Source organism: Lissotriton vulgaris, chromosome 3_1 (genome assembly GCF_964263255.1).
Source record: "Lissotriton vulgaris chromosome 3_1, aLisVul1.2, whole genome shotgun sequence".
Classification (NCBI taxonomy): domain Eukaryota; kingdom Metazoa; phylum Chordata; class Amphibia; order Caudata; family Salamandridae; genus Lissotriton; species Lissotriton vulgaris.
This window is the reverse complement of record NC_141689.1, coordinates 2,114,059,292-2,114,086,284: the sequence shown is the minus strand read 5'-3', so window position 1 is coordinate 2,114,086,284 and position 26,993 is coordinate 2,114,059,292. Positions and strand designations below refer to the sequence as shown.

General features: G+C 46.3%; 1 protein-coding gene across 1 annotated transcript in view; it reads left to right on the top strand.

The window, feature by feature from the left end:
* ATP10D (ATPase phospholipid transporting 10D (putative)) overlaps nt 1-26,993 on the top strand; it is a 772,711-nt gene that overhangs the window by 460,567 nt on the left and 285,151 nt on the right. The window contains exon 13 of the mRNA XM_086962685.1: nt 24,036-24,142. Coding sequence (XP_086818811.1) covers nt 24,036-24,142 — 107 coding nt within the window. The remainder of the gene's footprint in view (nt 1-24,035; nt 24,143-26,993) is intronic.

The window sequence follows — 26,993 nt, the reverse complement described above, 5'->3', positions numbered from 1 at the left end:
AACATGTCAAAGTCTGTCCCGACTCCTGTTCAGTGTCTGCAGTACCTGGGAGCCTCCATGGATATACTCCAGGCAAGCGTGTGTCCTTCAGAGGAGCGATGCTTATCGATCCTTCGGAAGGCTCAGATTCTCATGTCAGTTCCTTCTGCGACGGTAAGGACGGTGTCCTCTCTCCTGGGTTCGATGGCCTCTTGCATCTTTCTCACTCCACATGCACGCGTCCACATGCGGCCTCTGCTGGAATGTCTAGAGGATCAGTGGGACCACAAACGAGGGAGCTGGAAGGACAGGATCCAACTGTCGCAACACGCTGCCCAGTCCCTGAAGTTGTATTGTTTACCTCACAATCTCCTCAGTGATTCTGTTACACAAAAATACCGGCTTAAACCATTTTGAAAGATGCGTCTCTCCACGGCTGGGGAGCGCATTCGGAACACCATTAAATACAAGGGACGTGGTCCCAGACGGAGTCCACGTATCACATCAATTTTCTGGCACTCCGAGCAGTTCACTTGGCGCTGAAAGCCTTCCAGCCATTGTTCCACACCAGTTCCCTGCTTGTACAGACGGACAACACAACAACAATGTATTAACTCAACCAGCAGGGTGGGCTCAAGATCGCGCATACTGTCTCAGGAGGCGCAGATGATCTGGAACTGGCTGCTGGCCAGGGGCCTGACGATCACGGTGACTCATCTGCCAGGTGTGCAGAATGCTCAGGCAGACTCGCTCAGCAGGCTCATTCAAGAAAATCACGAATGGGTCTTAAACAACGAGGTGTTAAGAGGCGTTTTTGCAAGGTGGGGGACTCCAGACATCGATCTGTTTGCCACCGCAGAAAACAGCAAATGTCGAAACTTTGCCTCCAGGTCTTACCAACCGGGGATGCTGGGGAATGCACTGTGGATCAACTGGTCGAACAGCTTTATCTACTCTTTTCCACCCATTCCCCTGATCCCGGCAGTGTTGATCAAACTGTCCCAGTCCAGGGCCAGGATGATCCTCATTGCTCCGGAATGGCCTCGGCAGTGGTGGTTCACGGACCTCCTACACCGGTCTCTTCTGCTGCATCTTCGACTTCCCTGTCAGCCGGACCTTCTCACGAAGTACGGAGGGCAGTTGGTGCATCCCAACCTCTCGTCATTGAATTCGGCAGCATGGCTCCTGAGCTAGTGCAGTATGGACATTTAAATCTGCCTCAGAACTGCATGGAGATATTAAGAGGCAAAAAGACTGCCTACAAGGACTTCCTATGCATTTAAAATGGAAGAGATTCTGCATTTGGTGCACGTCTAAGGGTCCAGACCCTACATCCTGCAAGGAGGATGTCATCCTCCCGTACTTACTGCATTTGGCTCAATCTGGCCTTAATTTTCATTCCATTAAGGTTCACCTAGCAGCTTTAACTGCGTATAGGAAATGCCCTTCACAAACTTCCTTTTTCCAAATCCGTCATAAAAGATTTTCTGGAAGGTTTGAAGAAGGTGTTTCCTCCCATTAGGCGTCCTTTGCCTCTGTGGGAGCTTAATGTGGTGCTGTCTAGACTAATGAAGGAGCCTTTTGAGCCTATTCATAAGGCTTCTCTACAGCAACTATCCTGGAAGGCAGCTTTCCTTGTAGCTATAACATCGGCTGGCAGGGTGAGTGAGATCCAAGCTCTTTGTTGCCTAGAGCCCTATACTGTGTTTTATGCATCTAAAGTTGTTATGAGAACTCAACCAAAGTTTCTGCCTAAGGTGGTGTCCGATTTCCATGTGAATCAAACGATCATGTTGCCCACGTTTTTTCAGCATCCTTCCTCTCCGGCGAAGAGGTCCCTTCATTCCCTTGATGTGAGAAGGGTGTTGAAATTCTACTTAGATAAGACTAAGCAGATTCATAGATTGGATTAATTATGGCTCAGTCAGGACTGGTCTTGCTACCTCTAAACCGTCCATCTCTAGGTGGATGCTGTCCTGTATTCAACTGTGTTACAAGAAACCTAACAAGACTCTTGGGGTTAAGCCTCAGGCTCACTCTACCAGAGGTAAAGCTGCTACATGCAGACATCTGTAGGGCTGCCACTTGGAAGCCAGTCCATACCTTTGCTGAACACTACTGCCTGGACTCTTATGCCAGGGCAGATGCTCAGGTTGGGCAGGCTTCGCTGAGAAATTTATTTGCACAGTGGTGGTTCTGTCTTTTTCTTCCACTGCTGGGTTTGGTTTGTGGGGATGGGCTTGCCATTGTAGTCAAATGATTGACTATACACAGAGATCCCCTACTACAGAAGGAGTAGTTTCTTACCTGTAACTCCACTTCTGTAGTAGGGGTATCTCTGTTATAGTCATAAGCAACCCGCCCTCCTCCCCGGTGGATGAAAACGATATTATCCAGAATGCTACAGGCCTGGCTTTTTACACCTTCATAAAGGACTGAAAGTAACTAGTCTTTGGCTGTGCACCATGGCATACCGAGGGTCTCTGGAGGGTTCCTTAAATAATAATAATAAATAATAATAAGCCATTTGTTAAGCGCCTAGTTACACAGAAAACAGTGTGTCCCCGCGCTAAAGGCACGGTATCCTTTTACAGACACATAATGGCAGCCTATGGGGCTTGTCTGTCCAACCCTTCCTCTATATCATGACAAAGGATTTTTGTGAAGGGGAGTTTCTCTATGTGTAAAACTTGGCAAAATGTTTATATTTCAGTGTTATCTGGCTATCCATTTTCACTTCAGGATGAAGTACGGCCAGAGTAGCCTTGTTAATTTCAGGCTGCATTATTTGTCTTTATTTTCTCTTAAGTGTCTATGCAGGAATGCAGAAGAGGACACCTTAAGAGACTATATCGAATGCGCCGGAGTCCACGCACGTGGGCGGGACTATTCACATGATTATGACTATAACAGAGATACCCCTACTACAGAACTAGAGTTACAGGTAAGAAACTACTCTTTATTGGCTCCACCCAAGAGCAAACGGCGTCCTCTGCTTTACCTTGACTGAGGCCCACATATTTTGGTTTTAGCCCTCCTGTCTTGTGTTAATGGAAAACAGCCCTTCAAACTGGTGTTGCCAGTGCGATCCTTACTAGCCCAGATACAAATAGTTAACTGGAGAAATGTGTGTTCTTAAGTGGGCATAGAAAACCAAACCCGTTCCCAATCTATTGTGTGCCGAAGGCTTTACAACCTGTTGTGCGGTTAGAAAGGGGATCAGCAGAAACATTTTACTCTGTTTCCCTCAACTGCATTTTCTTATGGACTTAACAATTCATGGTGCATAGTAGTCTTTAAGCTATCATGCAATTTAAATTTATGAAAGAATACTTGGCAGCTCACATAATCAATTTTTTGCATATGTTGATCCTCTTATTCAAACCTTAATACAAATTCATATCAGTGCGGGCTGTTTTTAAAAAAACACAACTAAATGTGATCTGAAGCAACCCACAAACAATTTCAAATTCATTCTGCTTTGATGGCTGCTATAAATGAATATATGTTTGTATCCTCTATAGGAATTCCCTACCAACCACTAGCCAAGTTCATAAAGGAGTAAGTGACCCTTAAGTTCTCCGGACAATCAGCATAGAGCACTGGCTCCAAGAGCATTGGCTATTTATACCAATTCCTCTGAATAACAGGTGATATTAACTGTGATCTATAAAAGCATGAGAACTGAGCTCTTGAAAGAAAGATGCTGACAACCATCTTGAATTTGCCAGGAAGTAAATGTAAATGTAAATGTAGACGTATTTGTAAAGCGCACTGATACCCCGGCAAGCAGTGTGTCCTGGCGCTGTACTCATACCGCTAGGGAACCCGTCCTGGCTTTTCCCCGTGAAATGTCCACTCCTGGGCATCCCCGGGGTGCAACCAGGCATCCCCAGCGCTGTAGGGGGCCGTTGTGGAGGCTAAGCAAGCTATTGCCCAGAGTTGCAGCGTGGGACCCAGGATTAGAATAGGCACTGAGGCGAGAATATCCAGTCAGCGGAATTTATGAGCCAGAGACCCGCCGAGGCGGGAATCGAACCCTGGTCCCTGGCCAGAACTCTGCATCAAGGTCTGCCGCTCTAACCATTGAGCCACACTCCTCCAAGTGTTGTATTAAAACTCAGCAGCTCCATCATAATACCTTCAGGATTGCAGGCCTGCCACACAACTGAAAGGGGTGTGAGGTAATGTAAGTAAACACTGAGATTGGTGTGTTAAAGGTTTGAAAGATGCACTAATAAGGTTAGGGAGTGTCGTTAGAAATAGTCAAGCTGTGTTCACAAACTTTGTAGCAGTTGTAGATCAAGAATACATTCATATGCCACCCTCGCCAAAGCAAAAGACACACAATTGATGGACTGAATGCAGAACAAATCAAAATGTTCACCCCCAGTCAAGAGATCTGGGTTAAATCCATCATTCTTTTGCTCAACATGCCACCCCAGTTTAGACCTGGCCATATGCAAATCAGTCTTGACCCTGTGTCTCATCGGAACAGTCCAGCTCGAACTGCCAAGCCAGGCCCTCCCTGGACCGGAAACAAGCATCCTAGGACCGGTTTCGGGGGTTTACCCCACTTCAGCCAGGATAGCTTCCAGTGGCACAGTGAGCCCAGGACCCAGGGTCCCTTGCTCACCATGCCACTGGATGCAAGCTAGCCTGGCCGCAGAAGGATGACATACCCTGAAACCGGTCCCAGGATGCTTGTTTCCTGTCCAGGGAGGGCCTCGCCTGGCAGTTCAGTCTGGACTGTTCCCTTGAGGCACAAGGTCAAGATTGATTTGCATATTGCTGGCTCCAAACTGGGGTGGTGTAGTGGGCAACAGAACAATGTATTTAACCCAGATCTTTTGACTGGGGGGGACAATGTTTGCATTGTCAGCATTCCATCCATCATTTGTTTGCTGTAACACTTTTCGCCCTAAGTGGGATGGGTATCCCCAGACGTGGGTCTCTTGCTCTCTGTGCCACTGCATTCAAGCTAGCCTGGCTGAAGAAGGGTGACATACCATGAAACCGGTCCCAGGATGCTGGTTTGCGGTCCAGGGAGGACCTGGCCTGGCAGTTCGGCCAGGACTGTTCCCATAAGGCACAGGATCAAGACTGATTTGCATATGGCTGGGTCCAAACTGGCGTGGCATAGTGAGCAAAAGAACAATTGATTTAACCCAGATCTTTTGACCGGGGGAGAATGTTTGCGTTGTCAGCATTCCATCCATCATTTGTTTGCTATGACACCCTCACCAAAGGCAACCAGGTGTTGTTCAGTCTTGCATCATAATCCTTACTAGACTAAACTTGCCTATCTGAGCTGAGTAGGCCAGCCACAAAAATATGTCTGGAAAGCTCCCCCATTTCCTGCACTGGTCTACTTCTTTTGACGTTTATTCCTTTGAAGTACTACTAGCAAGGAGCTGAAAACTAGTTAACCTGGGAAGGACTTTAGATTGTGATATAGGTTTATCTCTTTTCCTTGAATGGACGAAGGACTTTCTATGCTCTTTTCTGCTCTAGCAAAGTCAAAACATCTTGAGTCTATTTCTTCATATCTGTGCTATCATGAAACTATTGATGTGGTTGGCTTCTACAGCGCCGTTTTAAAAATTATTTGTAATGTTTTATTACTTTTCAGGTAGACCCCAAACGCCTTCAACAGTACAAATGTATATAGCTACAAACATTTGGCTGCACATCACGGTAGCAATGAATGCACTTGGGTCCACTTTCCATTTCCTTTAACTTATACGAACATAGGTCCTCTCTAGTTTTGCCAAGTGGACCTATGATGAACAGCAGAATGGAGCCTGGGTTTGCTTCAGTGCTAAGCTTCAAAATAATCTACAACTGTACCTTCCTAATTCATGTGCTTTCTCATGACTGTGTTGGGTATAGGTTAGTTTATTTTTTGTTGTGTTCCTTCAGAAATGTGGGTAGTCCTCTGTGGAAACCAATGGTTATTTTGGAAGATTTTAGAAGTATTTGCCAATCGTTTCCATTTGTTCCACACTACACTAGTCATCTGTATTCAGACACAATATTTGGGCAGAGTCCAAAAGTATGGTCATGTATCCAATGTAAATAATCTCTGAGGAGGCTCGAGGCGGCAAGTTGTCATGATATAAAACCACTAAGGAAAATAATCAAAGTAAACAGTCTACATGTATGGATAAATCCATTGTAAAAAGATGGGTCAAGTAGATGACTGGATCTCAAGAATGAAAATTATACTTATGTCCGGTAGTTCGAATATTCAGCTCTACATACACTTTTCATTTTTTCGAGTAGAATTGACATTGATTAGGCTGATGGGGGAGGAAATACAAGAGGAATACCCATGATCCTTAGGAATATATATATTTTTTTAATTTGAGTGAAAGTGTTTTTAAACTTTGAATTATATGATTTGATATTTCTTCCCACATTGCTTATGTCAAACCAGTAATATGATTCATTACATTTTCAATTCCAATTATTTGATGGACATCCTGGGTCGAAGCATCAAGTAGATTCTGACTCTGTGAATACTGCAAACAGTAAGGTTTAATTAATCTGTAACCTGGTGGAAGCACACAGCTACTTCCGCAGGCTTGAATGTTTTTATTTTCTTCCCACACGTTGAAGGGCCCACACATTTCTAGAAACGGGACCTGCACAGTCACTGGCGAACGGATGTATAACGTTAAAACGCAAACTTTTACATCGCATACCATACAACGCGATATTTACAACGCAGGATCCTTTATATCGCATGCCTTTACAATGCATGTCATTACATAGCAGATGCTATTACAATGCATGCCATTACAACGTAAGTATAGGTAAGTATATCTTTTTAAAAAAAATTGTAATTAATAAATATTTAATTATTTTAATTTCATTTATTTTAATTAATTTAAAGTAGTTTTTTAAAAACTGAACCCTTAAAATACCCCTGTACCCCTATACCCAAAACCTATCCCTAATCCCTAAAGCTACCCCTGTACCCCAAAACCCAAACCTAGCCCTGAACCCTAAAAATACCCCTGTACCCCATAACCCAAACCTATCCCTGAACCCTAAAAATACCCCTGTACCCCATAACCCAAACCTATCCCTGAACCCTAAATATACCCCTGTACCCCATAACCCAAACCTAGCCCTGAACCCTAAAAATGCCCATGTAACCCAAACCTAGCCCTGAACCATAAAAATACCCCTGTACCCCATAACCCAAACCTAGCCCTGAACCCTAAAAATACCCCTGTACCCCATAACCCAAACCTAGCCCTGAACCCTAAAAATACCCCTGTACCCCATAACCCAAACCTAGCCCTGAACCCTAAAAATACCCCTGTACCCCAAAACCCAAACCTAGCCCTGAACCCTAAAAATACCCCTGTACCCCAAAACCCAACCCTAGCCCTGAACCCTAAAAATACCCCTGTACCTCATAACCCAAACCTAGCCCTGAACCCCAAAAATACCCCTGTACCTCATAACCCAAACCTAACCCTGAACCCTAAAAATACCCCTGTACCCCAAAACCCAAATTAAATAAATGTTTTAAAAAAGATAAACTTACCTATACTTACATTGTAATGGCATGCGTTGTAATAGCATCTGCTATGTAATGTCATGCGTTGTAAAGGCATGCGTTGTAAAGGATCCTGCGTTGTAGTAGTTGTGTTGTAAAAGGAGTCAGTTTTAACAGTTGCGTTGTAACTGTTGTTTCCTGTGGCGAACACACCATAATGGAGAGCTGCCTTTCTCCTTGTCGCTAAATTGAGCTTCATACACAGCATTTTGCAATCCTTCTGAGTATTTTGTTGACCAGGCATAGTCCGCAATCTCGCAGCATTAGCACTCCTTGCCTATCCCTCTGGTATGATAGTATGATATTCTGCTTCAGGAAGCTCTTTCCTTGGGAGGTGCTTCTAGCCGGCTTATGATCCTGGATGTTGAACTTCTCGATTAGAAAGGTTCTCCTGATCATATTCTTGTGTTGTGCATCCTGCACCAAAAGCAAGTGAGACCAACATGGCAACACTTGTAACACGTAGGTTTTACTCCCCTAGTATGTCACATGCAATCAAATTATGAATTTACTAAACTATGTTGACACAGGCACACTAATCATTTTACACAGACCGTTCCTAAGAATGGAGCACACATTTCAGATTGAACTTTTTCTCCTTAGTGACATCCTCAACCTGGTGTTGGGCAATATTTGCTAGGGGGTTCTGCACTCTCATAGCCGTGACTAGGTCAGTGTTGACATGCTCGGACACTGCCCTGGACGGATTTCAGCGTTCTCTGGCAGATGCTCTCTTCCCTTCAAAATCTGGCAAGACTTGGCTACATGCTATTGGTAAATTGTGGTGATCAGGGCGTTTATATATAATTTATTTAAACACACTTCAGCCTCATGCACTAATTTAGTCCATGTTACAAAGACAATAATTTGGTCTGGACGTAGGTCAGATCAGTGGTCATTATGACACCTACATGTTTGGTGCAAAATGTTGACGTTTTATATTTAAAAAAAATAAACAAAACAGTTAATTTCCTCTACTGGACTCTGTGTTTAGAATTCTGAGACACCCTGGAAGTCCCAATGAGGGCTCATTTGAAGCTTCAAGCCCAGCCATGGGTTCCAGGAGCCCAGATAAATGTTCTTGAATGTCCCCCTCTGTCAGTCGGTGTGTATGGATTATAAGAATGGTGGGGCAATGGCTGGCTGAGGATGAGGAGAACGGGAACTAGGTTTCCGTGCCCCATGTCACAAACTGCCAGGGCCATGAACCAGCAGGCCTCAGGAGGACTTAACTGGTTGCCCATGTGAAGGAGCTATGACCAGGCTCTGGGTTGGAAGCCCCTGTCGTAGGCTCCATTCCTAGGCCCACTGATTCTCAAAGTTCCCAGAATGAGGACCCACAGGCCTAGTAAGGCTTCACTGGGATAAGAAGCTCTGACCCGGCCCTGAGTCAGATCTCTGGCTGGTCTGAGGTTGGAATCCCCCGGCCCTGGGCTCCCTTCTCTGGCCTACCATGTCGCAAAGTGCCCAGTATGAGGTCCCGCAGGTAACAGGTCTTCTCGGCTTGTCCTGGTCCAGGAGCTCTTTCTAGGCCAGAACTCTGGCTCGCCCTGGGGTGAAAGCCCCCAGTGTGGGCTCCCTTCTCCAGCCCACCATGATGCAAAGTTGCCCAGGACGGGATCCAGCAGGGCCCGGGACGTCTCCTCTGCTTGTCTGGGTGCAGAACCTCTAACCGGGCCCCGGTTCAGTGCTCCAGCTGGCCCAGAGGGTGTGTAGAATGTTGTCCCACAGGTCTGGGGAGCTCCGGACCTAGGCTCCCTTCTCTGGGACACTTTGTCGAGGTTTCCCCTGCTTGTCTGTGTGCAAAAGCTCTGACCAGGCCTCCGGTCAGTACTCTGCTGGACCAGGGGTGGACGCACCCATCCCTGGACTCCCTTCTGCAGCCTGCAGTGTCACAAATTCCCCGGGGCAGGATCCCGCTGTCCTGAGGTAGTCTTCCTTGCTTGTCTATCTGCAGAAGCTATGACCTGCTCCAGGTTAAAGCTCCGTTAAGGGTTCGAAGCCCCTGTCCTGAGCTCCGTTCCATAACCCACTGTGTAAGTTGGAGCCCTGGACACTGGGTTCCACAGGCCCTGGGATGACTCCCCTCCTTGTTTGGCTGAGAAGCTTTGAATGGGCCCTGTGTCAGTGTTCTGGCTCTGAGAACTCGGACCTCAGAATCCCTTTCTCCTCCAAGGTTGAGAGGAATACTTTTTCATAAGACACAACATGACCAAATACCTGTCCTTCAAGGTCGGTCAGCCGGTTGATTCAAGCTATGGACACTTTGTCATGCACTATGCACCCTATGGTGCCCCCAGATGGCCGGGCTACTCCGGAAGACCCGATGAGAGCTCATTTGATTCTTCGAGCCCAGCCAGGGCTCCAGGAAATCCAGTGTGTTTTCTCCGATGGTCCCATTTGCCATTCGGTATGCATGGATTCCAAAAAAGAGGGAAAAATTGAAGGTATCTATTTAGAAGCTAAAAATCATCAGAAGCTGCTCTCATCCTGTTATTACTGACACAATTACATTAATTGATCAAACAATCCATAAGAAATATACATTTACATACAGTGGGAACATTGTTGAACTCTGTCCATAGATAGATGAAAAGTTCACAAGTAGCAGGTGTAGTTGACTGTTCGCAATTTCAAGCTTAACCTTAACAGCATAATAAAAAAATAAAACAAATCAAAGCCAATCACAGTTACTTTTTCCTTACAATTATGACCTAATTTTAGATCCCTGCACATCTCCACCATTAAGTCAAGTACGTTTTTATATTTTAGGTGCTGTCATCCATTTTAACTGCATTTCATCTTCAAAACTGCCTCATTCTGCTGCAGCCTTTGCCTGTGTGCTACTGCTGCTTGTCACCAAAATGGTTAGAGTGGATTGTTCGCCATAGTTTTGTGTGCTGGGTCAGAGCGAGTGAGTGGCATTGACAGGGGCCTAGGTTTACCTAATGTAGACATTACTTTGGTTGGCCAGAGAAGGTTAAAGTGGCATCAATTGCTGCCTGTGGTTGAAAGCATGGCAGATTGCCAACATCCTAACCTCATGATTGTGCACTGTGGTGGCAATAATGTAGGCTCAATTACTGGGGTAGGACTGGAAATCCTAATGAAGGATACCTTTGTTAAATTAATTACTGTTTTTCCACATACTGCCTTGGTGTTCCCCAACATTTGCCAAAGATAAAAGCAGCAGTGGTCAACCGACCAAATTTTGTCCACAGATAGACAAACCCAGGAAACATTTCAATAAAACAGTTTCTGCATTCCTCAGAGACCACAACCTGGGTCCTGTGAGAGGCTGGCGCAGTCAATCAATCAATCAATCAAAGCATTTATATGGCGCACTACTCACCCAGAGGGTCTCAAGGCGCTAGGGGACGGGGGTCCGCTACTGCTCGAACAGCTAGGTCTTGAGTTGCTTCCTGAAGGCGAGGTGGTCCTGGGTCAGGCGGAGGTGGGTCGGGAGGGATGTAGCATCCTCCCTGATCTTACAAGGGAGTTCCATGTCTTGGCGGCGAGGTAGGAGAAGGACCGTCCCCCTGTGGTGGTTCTTCGGATGCGGGGGACGGTGGCGAGGGCGTGGCCGGTCGATCGAAGCTGGCGTTAGGGAGCGTAGAAGTTGAGGCGGCTGTTGAGGTGTCCTGGTCCTTGGTTGTGTAGGGCTTTGTGTGCGTGGGTGAGGAGTCGGAAGGTGATTCTTTTGTTGACCGGGAGCCAGTGCAGGTCTCTCGTGTCCGGAGATGTGGCTGCGGCGGGGGATGTCCAGGATGAGTCGTGCTGAGGCGTTCTGGATCCGCTGAAGTCTTTTCTGGAGTTTGGCGGTGGTGCCGGCGTAGAGGGAGTTGCCGTAGTCCAGACGGCTGGTGACGAGGGCCTGGGTGACCGTCTTCCTGGTCTCGGTGGGGATCCACCGGAAGATCTTACGTAGCATGCGCAGGATGTTGAAGCACGACGAGGAGACGGCGTTGACTTGTCTGGTCATGGAGAGGGTGGAGTCCAGGATGAAGCCCAGGTTGCGTGCGTGGTCTGTTGGTTTGGGTGCGCTGCCTAGGGCGGGGGGCCACCAGGAGTCGTCCCAGGCGGAGGGTGAGGATCCCAGGATGAGGACTTCCGTCTTTTCCGAATTCAGTTTCAGGCGGCTGTTCTTCATCCATTCGGCTACCTCTTTCATCCCTTCGTGGAGGTTGGCTCTGGAGGTGGCGGGGTCATTGGTGAGGGAGAGAATCAGCTGGGTGTCGTCGGCGTAGGAGATGATGTTGAGGTTGTGCTGGCGTGCGATGTCTGCGAGGGGGCTCAAGTACACGTTGAAGAGGGTTGGGCTGAGCGAGGAGCCTTGAGGAACGCCGCAGATGACTTCGGTGGCTTCAGATCTGAACGGGGGGAGGCGGACTCTCTGTGTCCTACCGGCGAGGAAGGAGATGATCCACTCCAGTGCCTTCTCCTGGATTCCGACGTTGCTGAGTTGCTGCACTAGTGTACGGTGGCAGACAGTGTTGAAGGCCGCGGAGAGGTCTAGGAGGATGAGGGCCGCTGTTTCTGAGTTGTCAAGCAGAGCTTGGATGTCATCGGTGGCTGCGATCAGGGCGGTCTCGGTGCTGTGGTTGGCCCGGAAGCCAGACTGCGAGAGGTCGAGGGATCCGTTCGTCTCGAGGAAGGCGGCCAGCTGCTTGTTGACGGTCTTCTCGATGACTTTTGCAGGAAACGGGAGCAGCGAGATGGGGCGGTAGTTCTTGAGGTCGGTGGGGTCGGCTGATGGCTTCTTTAGTAGAGCGCTGAGTTCGGCGTGCTTCCAGCTCTCCGGGAAGGTAGCGGTGTCGAAAGAGGTGTTGATGATGTCCCGCAGGTGGGGTGCGATGACAGCGTCGGCCTTGTTGAAGACGTGGTGAGGGCAGGGGTCGGTAGGAGATCCGGAGTGGATGGAGTTTATTGTGCGGACGGTGTCTTCGGTGCTGATCGGGGTCCAGGCGCGGAGGGTGGTGGTGGGGGGCGGTGGTTCGGTCTTGGCGTGCGTCGGTTGAGTGCTGAAGCTGTTGTGTATGTCCGCGATCTTTGTTGTGGAAGTAGGAGGCGAGGGAGTTGCAGAGGTCTTGCGAAGGGGTGATGTCGCTTCCGGCGTTGGGGTTGGAGAGCTCTTTAACGATGTTGAAGAGTTCCTTGCTGTTGTGTGCGTTGTTGTCCAGTCGTTCCTTGAATGCGGTTTTCTTGGTGGTTGAGTTGGTGGTGTTTTCGGGTGGCGAGCTTGAGGGCAGTCATGTTGTCCGGTGTTGGGTCTCTGCGCCAGGTTCTCTCGAGGGCTCGGCAGTTCTTCTTGGAGCTCTAGAGTTCGTCGGTGAACCATGGGGCTTTCTTGCTACCGGGTCTGCTAGGCGGGGTCTTCAGAGGGGCGAGGTCGTCTGCGCAGTCGCTGATCCACTTCGTGAGGTTGGTGGCCGCTTGGCTGGGGTTTGTTGCGCTGGTTGGTGGGTTCTTGCTCAGGGCGGTCGCGAGCTGGTCGGCTGTGATCTTGTTCCAGCTTCTGCGTGCAACCTGTTGCTGGTGATGGTGGATCGTGGTCCTTCTGAAGCTGAAGTGGACGCAGCTGTGGTCCATCCAGTGGAGTCCGGTGGCGTGGCTGAAGGCGATGTCCTTGCTGGATGAGAAGACTGGGTCGAGTCAATTGTGCTCACTTATGTAAGTGTTGCAAACAAAACAGGGGATGGACCGAATGTGGATCAATGTCACACATTCATCCCAGTCAAAAGATCTGGGCCCAAATCCATCGTTTTTTTGCACTCCACACCACCCTGGGTTAGACAATGGCGATATGCAAATCAGCTCTGACCCTGTGCCCCATGGGAACAGTCCAGTCCGAACTACAAAAGCCATGTCCTTCCCAGAACGGAATCAAGCATCCGAGGACCGGACCGGTTTCGAGGTAACACCTCATCAGCCCGGCTAGCTTGACTCCAGTGGTGTGGAGTGCCTGGGACCCACGTCTGAGCATCTCCAGCGCACTTATGGCGGTATTGCAAACAAAACAGGTGATGGACCGAATGTGGATCAATGTCACACATTCATCCCAGTAAAAAGATCTGGGCCCAAATCCATCGTTTTTTTGCACTCCACACCACCCTGGGTTAGACAATGGCGATATGCAAATCAGCTCTGACCCTGTGCCCCATGGGAACAGTCCAGTCCGAACTACAAAAGCCATGTCCTTCCCAGAACGGAATCAAGCATCCGAGGACCGTACTTATGTAAGTGTAGCACCCTGCACTTATCGAGACAACCCTTATGGTGAGTATAGTGGTCTTAGACAATCTTAGAAAACTCTCTTAAGTGGTAGCTGTGGAGAGCAGCCTTCAGGCTTAGTTCAGGAGGAGTGTAAAGCAGCTTGTTTTACCAGTACTTAATCTTATGGTACAGGTACCAGTACTTAATCTTATGGTACAGGTTAAGTGAAAACTAGGGGTGGGCGTAATTTGCGTTACGCAAATCTCCGCGAAACAGTAAAAAATCTCCACGAACACGCAGAAATTCCGCGATCATGCGGAATTGCTTGTTCGCGATGCTTTTTTACTGTTCGTAATCGCTGCTTGCGTGCTCGGGGAAAAATATCTCTCGAACACACATTTGGGAACGTGAACCAGCAAAAAATTTCGCGCAGTCGCGGAACGCAGAATTTTGGGCAATTTCGCGTTCTCCGCGGAACGCGAAATTACCCAAATGCCGCAAATTCCGTGAACGGAACAGAATTTACTGCCCAGGCCTAGTGAAAACTAATCACACAGTATTTTATTACAAATTCTCACTAACACATTTGTACTATCTCCTACATGGAGATAGACACAATACACACAATATTTAGGAAATAGAGCACGTAAGTAGCACGAATACACAGTGGTCTCCAGGGGAGACCAAACCTTATACTAAAATAGTTGAATGCAAACCATGACTCAAGTAGAGAATGGACCCAGAACGCGTAAAAGGGCCGAGGACCCAAGGAACCACCCAAAGTGAGTATCTAGGAACGAAACTGAGTTTGTGTTCAGTGTGGGAACACAACCGCATGCTCAAGGTTAGTCACTAGCTAGTTCACGTTTGCAATTTTAAAGAAGGACCCTTCTCAGCGGACCGTGAAGAAACCCCGTGAAAGATGGAAGGTTGGAAAGTCACCCCACTGGTGGATATGCAACTGGTGCTATGTAAAACGCTCTGATACCCGATACAGAGTCAAGTTTGTGCTATATAAAACTATGTGAAAAGAAAATAAGGAGAAAAAAAAAGGAACGCTGGGTGCATAGGTGTCAATTGACATTGGAAACTGTTGTATGCCACAATAGAGGACTTCTGGAAAGATGCTGCTGGAGTAGGAGACACAGGAATCTGGTGAACCAAACAGTGGATTCAAAATGAGAGGTACCTGCAAGTAGAAGGGGCAGAGTCTCTGTCACTCAGGAGTGACCTGGAGTCATGGGAGACGAATGCCCACCGATGTCAGGTTGCAGGAGATGTTGACGGTGCCCTTCAAGTTGCCGCTTTGCCGACCATATGACTCTGTGGAAGACCAGGAGCCGTTTACGATGTGTCCCATGTCTGATGTCGAGAGCCAAGAAGTCCGTGCCCGGCAGGGACACCAACAAGCTTTGGCTGCAACAACCAGCATAGTTGACGAAAAAGGTGCAGTGTCGGGACCAGCAAGGTCTGAAATGACGCACCACATGCAGGTAAATCAGAGCAGGCCCCGAGCAAGCAGGGGAGCCCACTGAAACCAATCAAGCCCCTCAATAGGACCCAGGGAAGAAGGTACAGGATTCACAAGAGGACCTCTAGCAGCTCACCAATGTAGAATGCACACGGTGCAGAGGGATTGGTGAGGGTGAAGATCTTGGCTGCAGGATTTGCTGGAGGTTGGAGCTTCTTGGATCCCGAAGATTTCTGGAGGAGAGAGCCAAGAAACCTTGGGAACGGCAAGTCGACGCAGTGCACAGGGGTTCTGTTCCAGAAGTTCTGACAAAAGATGCTGGCCTCCAACTCGGTCTGATGACAGTGCAGGCCTCAAGGGAGTTGCAGAACGATCACCTGGGTTGCTGGGCCTTTCGAAGTCTATAGGAACCCCGGATCAGCAGACCGGTCAGCTGCATTGCGGTGCCTGCAGATGCAGGGGAGTGACTCCTTCACTCCTAGGGAGATTTCTTCGGGTGTCATGGATGTTCACAGGCCTGGTGAAGAACCTGTATGTAGCACAGGCACAGAGGTTGCAGAAGACAAGGACCCAATGGAATCTTCCCTGTTGCAGTCTCGGTTCCCAAAGCGAAGTCCAGATTGTCCAGATGGTCGAAGTTGAAATAGGATGTGATCTGAATCTTGTCCCACGATAAATCTATTGACCCACCCACAGGTAAGCCCTCAATTTTAACCCTGGGCGTAGTGAGGCTACGCGAAGCTTTTTGAAGTGGGCATGAATCTACGCCCACCCATGCGCTTATTTGCGTAGTAGGCAACACTATGTGGGCGGAGCGAAGCACTCTGCCCAGGGTTACTGAAGTACGCTTAGGAAAGGGTTGGGACGATTCATGTCCTTTGTCGAGAGTCTGTCCAGAGCTGGAGCCAGCGGCTCCCTGAACTGGTTTGAATTGGAGTATGCAAGGAGGGCGCCAAATGTGCCCTTCAGGCAGTGTCAGTGGCTCTGGCAAGCGCCCCCATCCTGTCCGTATACACTAAACCCAGTCTGGGAGGTGGTCACACCTCGCAGTGACAGAATATCTGTTGTTCTGCTTTCCCCAGCTTGAGCTTGGCTCAACAGCAGGATGGCAGAAACGGGTCTCTGGTCGGCAGCAGCACTAGTTTGCTGTCCGGTTCTAGAAGAATGGTACTGGTAGCACTGAGGGCCTGTGTATAAATCAAAAGAGAGAGTAAGGGAGATTGCACAGGCTATGTGTGGTGGGAACTCCTGGTCCCCTGAGATCAATTAAACAACAATGGAGGAGTACCCCCCTTTAACGAGAAATACAAAGAAGGAGTTCTTCTGTATCTGGAGCTTAAGGCTCAGGTTAGCACTAATATCCCCAACCCTTAACAGGACAGTAGTTGTCCTTAAAGAAGACCCCTCACTCACCAACCTGGTTGGTGACATGCTTCATCATTGGGGTCCCACCCCATAGGCCGAGTGCCCATAGGGTGTGCTACGACACCTGGTTACAGTGGAGCGGGTTTCTTGTTTTTTTATATGTGCAAAAAGTAATTGTGATACGTATATTAAAAAGGGCCAAGACTACTCACACCAAGACTTTATTCTTGAGTGCTTGAACCCTGTTAAAAAATTGTGTGGCACCAGTGCCTATTTAGGAAGACTTTGGTGTCCAGAGAAGTGTGATAAATCTAAAAATAGCGTAGTGTGCTATGTGAGTTAGATTAAAAATAGGTCTACATGTTTCAACCATATGAAAAAAAAAATTTGGTTTTCGTCAGGACCGTGTGTTTTGAGCGGGGTGGTCCGCACGCGCTAAGGCGCGCCCAGCCCTCGTTCAAATACAGACCACAAATTGTGGTCTGGTGTAAAAGAGTGTCTTTCCCTGGTTCAGGAGAAAAACACTTGAAGCGGTAATTAGCGCTTCATGGGCATAGAGTTATCCAAGACGGCAAGTATCCGTCACTTGCGGCTTCTGCTCGTCTGGCGTACAAACCTACTTGGTTCTCAATCGTGTATGCCCCGTGGAGTGTGTTCACATGAAGCGCTAATTACCGCTTCAAGTGTTTTTCTCCTGAACCAGGAAAAGACACTCTTTTACACCAGACCACAATTTGTGGTCTGTATTTGAACGAGGGCTGGGCGCGCCTTAGCGTGTGCGGACCACCCCGCTCAAAACACACGGTCCTGACGAAAACCAACATTTTTTTTTCATATGGTTGAAACATGTAGACCTATTTTTAATCTAACTCACATAGCACACTACGCTATTTTTAGATTTATCACACTTCTCTGGACACCAAAGTCTTCCTAAATAGGCACTGGTGCCACACAATTTTTTGACAGGGTTCAAGCACTCAAGAATAAAGTCTTGGTGTGAGTAGTCTTGGCCCTTTTTAATACACGTATCACAATTACTTTTTGCACATATAAAAAAACAAGAAACCCGCTCCACTGTAACCAGGTGTCGTAGCACACCCTATGGGCACTCTGCCTTTGGGGTGGGACCCCAATGATGAAGCATGTCACCAACCAGGTTGGTGAGTGAGGGGTCTTCTTTAAGGACAACTACTGTCCTGTTAAGGATTGGGGCAATTAGTGCTAACCTGAGCCTTAAGCTCCAGATACAGAAGAACTCCTTCTTTGTATTTCTCGTTAAAGGGGGTACTCCTCCATTGTTGTTTAAAAGCACTGAGGGCCTCCCAGAGGTTAACGATGTGGGAGGTATGATTCCAACACATTTGATACAAAACATGACCCGGTTCGTTACAGCCAGTTTAGAGTCATTGTGTAATGACGCATGGCCACTCTGTGTCAATGGCTGATGCACTTACAACCCGGGAAATCGAACTCCCTCGATTGTACGGGTGTCCTGCTAATGCAGATCACCCTCACACTTCTAACCAGGCACCCTGCCTTCAGGATTGAAAGGCCTGCCTTAGGGGTGACTAATAGGTTTTAAGTGTAGTGACCCCAGATATAAGGCAACTTACATCAGTCATACGTGGTACTAGCACCAGTTTACACAGGCTGCAATGGCAGGCCTGTAGTTGCAATTTGAGTGGTCTCGCATGACACCAGCAAAAAGTGGGGGTGACCATGAAAATAGATCCTACTTTCCTACGGGTCACATATACCACAACAACTTACGCTTCGATATGGACAGAATATGTCAAAAAAGATGGAGACCATTTCGCAGACCGAGGCTGTTAGACCCGTTGTTTATGGTTGTCAGAGTATTCAGTTGGACCAAGCAGTAACCGCCGCTCTAGTTAGGGTAAGCTAGATACATATTAAAAGATAACCTATGCTTGCCCTCTGGTAGCCTGGCAAAGAGCAGTCATTCTTATCTAAAGAGTTAGAGTTGAAAGTATTTGTGCAACACACAGTAACACAATGAAAACACCACAAAAATACTCCACCCTGAGTTTGAAAAATGTATTCTATTTATATGAGTAAAACCAGACCAAAACAGCAAAAAACCAAGTAGTAGAACCTGAATTATGAATTTTTAAAGAATAAATCAAAAAGTAGTGATTCAAATCAAATGACGCTTAGGGGGTTACTTGAGGTCACGCTGGACCAGGGCAAGTTCAGGCCTACTGAGATGGAGGGCAGGCGGACTACATGACTCACGCAGGTCCTGCTCAAAAAGTACCTTGGATGGAGTAATTGTCTGTTACGATCCGTGTAGGCGATGAAGGCCTCGCCGACCAACCCCTTTATAATGCAGGCACTGCGTCATCGAGCCATGAAGTGCAACGCGTCTGTTCCAATCGGCGCAATGTCGTCACTGCATCTATTTTGATGGTTCTGTACAGGAGAGGTCCCAGGACTGGATTGGCACCACTTAGCAGGGCATTAGTCACAGATGGCAGAGTCCATGCGCTGTTGCAGGGTTGAAGGAAGTCTTCGACCATGAGACTTCATAACAGGGAGCAAGACAGCAAGCACTTGGAACCACTTCGGGTTAGAGTGAGATGGGTCTAGTCCTTGTCCTCAGCAGGGCAGAAGAGCAGTTCTTTCAGAGCAGCAGTCAAGCAGAGTGGCAATCCTTGTAGCACAGCAGTCTTAACTCCTGGCAGAGTTCTTCACAGGTCCAGTAGTGTACTGTCTAGTTAGGGTCAGAGCCCTAGTACTTCTATCCAGTTGCCCCTTTGAATGGGGGTGACATCAAAGCAGGCCCTTGAAGTGCACAGGCCCACATTTCTTCCCAGCCCTGCTCCAGACTATCAATAAGGTGTAATCAGCGGTTTGTATGGAAACCAGGACACTACATATTCAGATGTAAATGTCCGCTTCCCCTCTCTCTTCCTGCCCAGGAAGAGCTGTCAGAATGCAGATGAGCTTTCTGTCATACTCACCCTTCCTGTGTTTGTGGCTGTTTAGTGAGAATGCATTCAGGGTAGCTGTCATCGACCCCAGACATGTATTGGAAACAGGCTGCAAGGCACAGAGAGCAGTTAGAGCAATGAAATGTCGACTTTCTAACACAGTAATGTTAAATCCAACTTTACCAGTAGACAGGATTTATCAGAACCATTCCAAATAGATGAAACATGATGCAGCTGCTACTTTCTATTCAGTTAATACAGCTTAAAAGTGTATTAAGGAATTCCCACTGCTAACTTATGAGACGAGTAGGCATCATAATAGGGTAAAAACACCTTTGGGTGTTTGTCACATACAGGTCATGCAAAACTTAATAGTATATGTCCTACCTTTTAGCTACCCAGTACCCTGCCCTTTTGGTGACCTAGGGCCTGCCTTACGGGTGACTTGTGTGTACTACAGGGGGAGTTTTAAAGCTTTGCAAGTGATTTTAAATGTCTAGTCGAAATGGCAGTAGACTGCACTCACAGGCCTTGCAATGGCAGGTCTGAGAGAAGTTTAAAAGGCTAGTTGGGTGGGTGGCACAACCAGTGCTGCAGGCCCACTAGTAGCATTTAGATTACATTCCCTGGGTATATGGTATTCTACTTTAGAAGGGATGTAGAAGTAAAATAAATATGCCAATTGTGTATACACCAATGTTACCAAGTTTAAGGGTAAAGCACATGCACTTTATCACTGGTAGCAGTGATAAAGTGCTCAGGGTCCTAAGGGTAACAAATTGATTTCAGAAAAAAGAGGAGGAAGATGGCAAAACAAAAGGTTTAGGCGCCCCTTCAGAGAGGGCCATTTTCAAACAGAGACAGTAGAGTGTTCCTGTTAAGGTCATGTTATGTTAATGAGATTTATTGAGCACACGAATACCCAGGGGTGTCTTGGCACTAGGAACGCCGTAAGTCAAGCCAAAACGTCTTGTTCTGGAATAGCCCTGTTTTTAGCCCTTTCCTGAAGATGGTGAGGGAGCTTGCACTTCTGCACTGCATTGGCAGCATGCTCCACAGTTTTGCGGTGCCATAAGAAAGACTTCAGCCGCCACAGCTTGCGGACTGTATTCTTGGAACTTTCATGAGTTGAGTACATGTGGAACGTAACTGTCTATACGGTTCATACCAGGTAAAGAGATTTCTAAGAAATAGTGGTCCAGTGTTACTCAGTGCCTTGTATGCTAGACATGATGACTTGAATTTCTTCAACAACTTGAAAGACTACATCCTGTTGTATGTGTAATTACATCTATCCATCATAAACACAAAGGCTCTTTTCAGAGGCAACCCTTTTCTCAAACACTGGTGCGTTTTGTTTTCAAATCCCTTTTTAAATTTCTCATTTGGATCTGCGAATCCATTCCGTATCTCCCACCAGAAGCATGCATTTAACACATATAACTACATTTTGGACCTAGCCACAGATCCTTTCCCAACCAACAGCACTCATTCAAAACAAGAACACATTTAATACAATGGGCTTGAATGGCTGTATAGGTGTGTGAGAGTGTGGGCAAATGTATGTATGTGTGTGTTTGTGTGGCTCTGTGAGTGGAAACCTGAGTGTGTGTGTTGTGTGGGTCTGTGAGTGGTTGTAGGAGTGGTTTTGTGGGTATGTGCCTGATTGTGTGAGTAGGTGAATGGGTGTGTGAGGGTGTGTCCCTGGCTCTGTGGGTTTATGAGTGATTTTGTAGATCTATGACTGGGTGTATAAGTGGGTGAGTGTGTAAGTGGCCTTGTGGGTCTGTAAGTGGATCTGTTGGTGGTTTTGTATGTCTTTGAATGGGTGTGTGAGTAGTTGTATGTGTGGGTGTGTGCAGGGCTGTGTCGGTCTGTGAGTGGGTGAGTGCTTCTGTGGCTATGCAAGTGGGAGTGGATTTATTATGGTGTGTGAGCGACTTTATGGGTGCATGAGGGGCTGCGAGTGCGTGTGTGAGAAGCTATGGGTCTGTGCATGGTTACGCGAGTCTGAGTGGCTGTATCAGTGACTGCTTGAGTGGGTGTATGTGTTTTTTTTAATTGGGGTCTGGATCCGCAGGTCTGCTGCAGATTCACACGGGGCAAAGCGGAGCACCACAGTGGATCCGCTGATTGTTTTAGGACGATTTCTGGCCCATGAGGGATCCCTCACAGACCCCTACATCAGTCCCTTGGGATCAGGATACCTCTATCTAGACCCCTTATAGCCTTTTTAGATGTTATCCTCCCACGGGCACCATGTGCCAATTAACAAAATGGCAACCACATTTTTTCTTTCATGTTGCAGCTTGCCAATCATGTTGATGTAAGCCAATCCAAAAGATGGGCAGAGAGTGGACGTAGCTTAAATGAAGCTTTCCCACTATAGTATATACTGCATGTCTCAACGAGACAGCGCAAGCGCTGCCTAGGCAAGACCTAAAAATGAATGTGTTCTCATGTAATGCAACTGGTGCTATGTAAAGTGCTCTGATACCCAATTCGGGTCAAGTTTGCGCTATATAAAACTCTGTAAAAAAAAAAAAATATATATATATATATTGGCGTTGAGGCATGGATCCTCATCTCTAGATATGAACAGATTTACTCTAAATTACAAAAGCACTCTTTATTTACCAAGATCTAGCTTTCTGCCAAATTAGGTATAACTCCTGGTAAATATTATGGTTGCTATTCTTCTGATTTTTCTGTTACCAATAATATTGTATGCACTAGGATACGATTTTGATTTTAAAATAAATCCATAGAATATACCCCTTGTTTCCTAGAGTTCTCATGAGTTTGCCTTTCCCTGATTTGAGGGTTTGGATTCCACTAATCATCCGGGTGCTACATCTCAGGATTGGTCATGTAACTGAAACGCATCTCACACAAATATTGCTCAGTGGGTTCCAGCGTGATTGCGGTGTTCATGTACTTTTCTCTTAGCCTGGTATTGATTCTGACACAGAGAAGAAGTGCCTATGAATTTCAAGTCCAAGACCTTTATTTAAGAGGCGTTTTAAAAACGTGGTTACTTGATCCTTGGGTGAGCTAGAAGTATTGAGCTGAATGAACTTGCTGTTTGGAACAACTCTGCACTTGAACAGTGGCTCCTACTTGGGTGCACTGTAGTGTACCCATTAGAATAGAACATGTCATGCTTACAAGTTATTTGAAATGACAGCCATCATAGGGAATATATCAAAATAGTAAATTGTCTAATAGCGGAAGACAGTTCCAGAAAGGATGGCACACTGACATGAAGGGAATAATGATTTGTGTGCGTAATTTCTTTTGTGATCCACTCGCATTCTCTTGTCAATGCAGGTATGCCTTTAATTACATAATTGGAAATAGGAGTGTCATTGTCCTCAGGTTGACTACTCTGCAATAGTCTTTGAGTCCAGTTTTCCTTTTTTAAGACCAATGCAATGTGTCGTTTTCTTATATTCCATTCCAGGTTTTCTTCCACCTAGTCTGTGATATTCAGATAAACAGTCTGATATTGCAGCCTAGGTTTTTCCTCCACCCAATCTGTGATCTTCAGGCGCACAGTCTCGAAGACATGCACTTTTCAGGGACGTTTCTTGTACTTTGAGCCTTTCTTCTAGGTTTTCAGCACTCTTCATCCTGAACAAGATAAGGGTGCAGTTAGAGGTGTTTGAGTCAGGAGGCTTCCTGTCACATCCATCCATAGCATTTCATGGACAGACCACGATGCCTGATTTATATACTCTAGGAAACTTAATGACACTGTCCAGTTCTCCCTATGCATTTGCTATACCAGTAGGCAATCCTATCTGTTCTCTGTTATTGCTGTATGATAGGCCCTGATAGACAACCTAGCCACTTGTCTAGGGAGATTCTGTCCATGGACTTTTCTGAAAGCAAAGAGCTACATATGGCAATCTATTTGGTGTTTTCTTGTAGTTGTGAATATTGTTGATGGTCCCTGGCCCTCAAGTGTGAGTTCTCCCCAAAGGAGCGGGCCCACTCCCTGACCCTCCCATGCCACTGTTGCCCCAGCCCCGGGGTTTGACAGATGCAGGTAGGTATACAACAGATCCAGGTTTGCCCTCATGTGTTTCCCCAGGTAACAGTGTATCCATTCCAGCAGAGATTCTGCTTGGAGTCCATGCTTCTGAGACGTAGGACAACAATATATGTGTATGATGTGCTCTTTAACATTATTAAGCAAGTAAAAGCCAGATTAACACACAGCAGTAATGTTTACGATTTTCTTCATATCCATTCAAACAGTAGAGCTTTGGTTGATCGTTAGTGAATTTAGTAGCCTGCTACAAACACATACGAAACATATTTGTATTAGAATATTTTGTGCCTTTGTGTGTCTTTTTCTTCCACTAAAAGTAATGAAACTAAAAAAGTAAATGCTTTTTATTCTGCTATAAATATAGCTTAATGACTGTGCATGAAGATATCATGTTATGATCATTTCTTTGTAATTTTTATTCAGATAGTAATGGTTTGGAAAAACGCCAGAAGCAGATTAAAGAATTAACCCAGAAACATTTAGACGAGTATGCCAAAGGAGGGCTGCGTACGTTGTGTATAGCCAAGAAGGTACGCTCTTTTGAAATGTGCATTTTGTTGTATTTCTGTTAGGGCAGCTGCTTGCTACGAACACAGCAAAGCTGTAGTGTTGCATGAATGCATTATTTTAATAAATGCAAAAACCACAGTTGATGGACAGAATGCAGAACAATGTCATACATTCACCCCAGTACAGAGATCTTTGCCTAAATTCATCGTTTTTTGTTTTTTTTGGTTTGTTTTTGCACTCCACACTACCCCAGTTCAGACATGGCCATATGCAAATCAGTCTGACCCTGTGCCTCATGGGAACAGTCCAGCCCGAACTGCCGAGCCATGCCTTCCCTGGACCGGAAACAAGCTTCTGAGGACCGGTTTCTGGCATTCCAGCCATCTTCAGCCCGGCTTGCTTGAACCCAGTGGTGTGGAGTGCATGGGACTCACGTCTGAACATACCCATCCCACTCGGGGTGACAAATGCAAAAACCACAGTTGATGGACAGAATGCAGAACAATGTCCTACATTCACCCCAGTACAGAGATCTGGGCCTAAATCCATCGTTTATTTATTTTTTATTTTTTTGCACTTGTCACCCCGAGTGGGATGCTCAGACGTGAGTCCCATGCTCTCCACACCACTGGAGTCAAGCTATCCTGGCTGAAGACGGCTGATAGCCAGAAACCGGTCCTAGGATGCTTGATTCCGGTCCAGGAAAGACATGGCTTGGCAGTTCGGGCTGGACTGTTCCCATGAGGCACAGGGTCAAGGCTGATTTGCATATGATGGGTTTAGGCCCAGATCTCTGTACTGGGGTGAATGTATGACATTGTTCTGCATTCTGTCCATCAATTGTTTTTTTTTCAAAATTTTAATAAAGGCTTATATTTTCCCATCCACCTTTAATCCATCGTAGAGTACAATGCTACTTTCAAAATTTGAGCAATGCATGTGATTAAAAAGCTTTCTTCACAATAAGCAACTATGGTGGTTATAAGCAGTGGTAATGTTTTGAAAATGTAAACCCACACATGCGTTCTGTCCTCCATTCATTAATAATTCAATACCCTAGTTTGAAATTTGTGAAACCGGAAAATAACATCCTTTAAAGTTAAGGTTCTACAGAAAAAAAACAGGAATTAGCTGGAATGTGTGTAGAAGCTTACTTATTCCCAGTGATATTAGTATTAAACTGGCTCCTAAGGATGGTGTAGTAGTAATGTATTTTGTGTGATACTAAGAACATATTGAAATAACATTCATTTGCTCACTTTTTTCTAATTGAATCACAGTCCTATAAAAAATGTATTACATTGGCATGGGTGTTGACTCAACTAATTGTTAAGTAAGAGTAATAGAAAGCAAATACTACAATATCACTCATACATGTGGTCAACATGCTACCAGAAAATCACAAAACACTAACTTTCTGGAAATTCCTCAATAACTGCAATCAATCAATCAATCACAGGCATTTATATAGCGCACTACTTACCCGGAGGGTCTCAAGGCGCTGGGGGGGGGGGGGGGGGGGGGGGGGGGAGTGCTGCTACTGCTCGAATAGCCAGGTCTTGAGCTTCTTCCTGAAGGAGAGGTGGTCTTGGTTCAGGCGCAGGTCGGTTGGTAGGGAGTTCCAGGTTTTGGCGGCCAGGTAGGAGAAGGACCTTCCTCCCGTTGTCATTCTTCGGATGCGGGGGACGGCGGCGAGGGCGTGGCTGGCTGATCGGAGATGTCGTTTGGGAGCGTAGAAGTTGATGCGGTTGTTGAGGTAGCTGGGGCCTTGATCGTGTAGGGCTTTGTGTGCGTGGGTGAGGAGGCGGAAGGTGATTCTTTTGTTGACGGGGAGCCAATGCAGGTCTCTCAGATGTCCGGAGATGTGGCTGTGTCGTGGGATGTCGAGGATGAGTCTGGCTGAGGCGTTCTGGATCCGCTGGAGTCTCTTCTGGAGCTTGGCGGTGGTTCCGGCGTAGAGGGCGTTGCCGTAGTCCAGTCGGCTGGTGACGAGGGCCTGGGTGACCGTCTTCCTGGTCTCGGTGGGGATCCACCCGAAGATCGAGCCAACCATATCTCCAATTTTCAGTTTTTTATCCATTATGCCAATTCGTATATGTCAAATAACTACTTATATTAAATAATGGATTATATAAATGTAAGTGATGTAGATGGGTTGTTAACAACTTTTGTACTTGTAAGCCTCATCATGCATTCAGTTAAACTGTTGCAAAAAATATTAATTGAAATTACAGAAATCTTTGTCCTGTTTTTCAACTACTTCTCTAACTGAGTTTGAATAAAATCTATTCAAAATCGTAACATAACTTTTAATTGAACTTATACAAGTGTTTCTTGGAAGCACAAATAGTATTCTGATTATGTCGAACCACCCTTATCCACATTTTAAAGTGATAAATGCTTTTAGGATTTTTATTTTACTAAAGAGTTTATACGTTTTTGGAAATTGTTAACACTTTAAACTATTAGATTTTCTCCCCTATTTAGCAAGAAATGTTTGCAATATCCTGATGTCATTGAGTATCAAAATGATTAGGTGTGGTAATAAAAATATATACGAAAACGAACATGCTGTTTCCTGCTATTTACATTTCTAACAGTATCCTGAAAATGGGTGTATGCCATTGAGGGAAATGCATTATTCTATGAATATTAATTGGAATACGAGATATAGTAATGCAAGAACGTTGCCCTTAGTCGTTGAACTACATTTAAGAATGTTAATACCTTTTCTTTTGAGTTTCTGAACTGCACCAGTGGAGTTTCAAGAGCATTATGTTACAACAAGAAATTATCGAAGTCAAGTCCATCATCACTTGTGACTCCGGCATTAACATGCAACTTATACCATATGGTTAGCGTGTTAGCTTC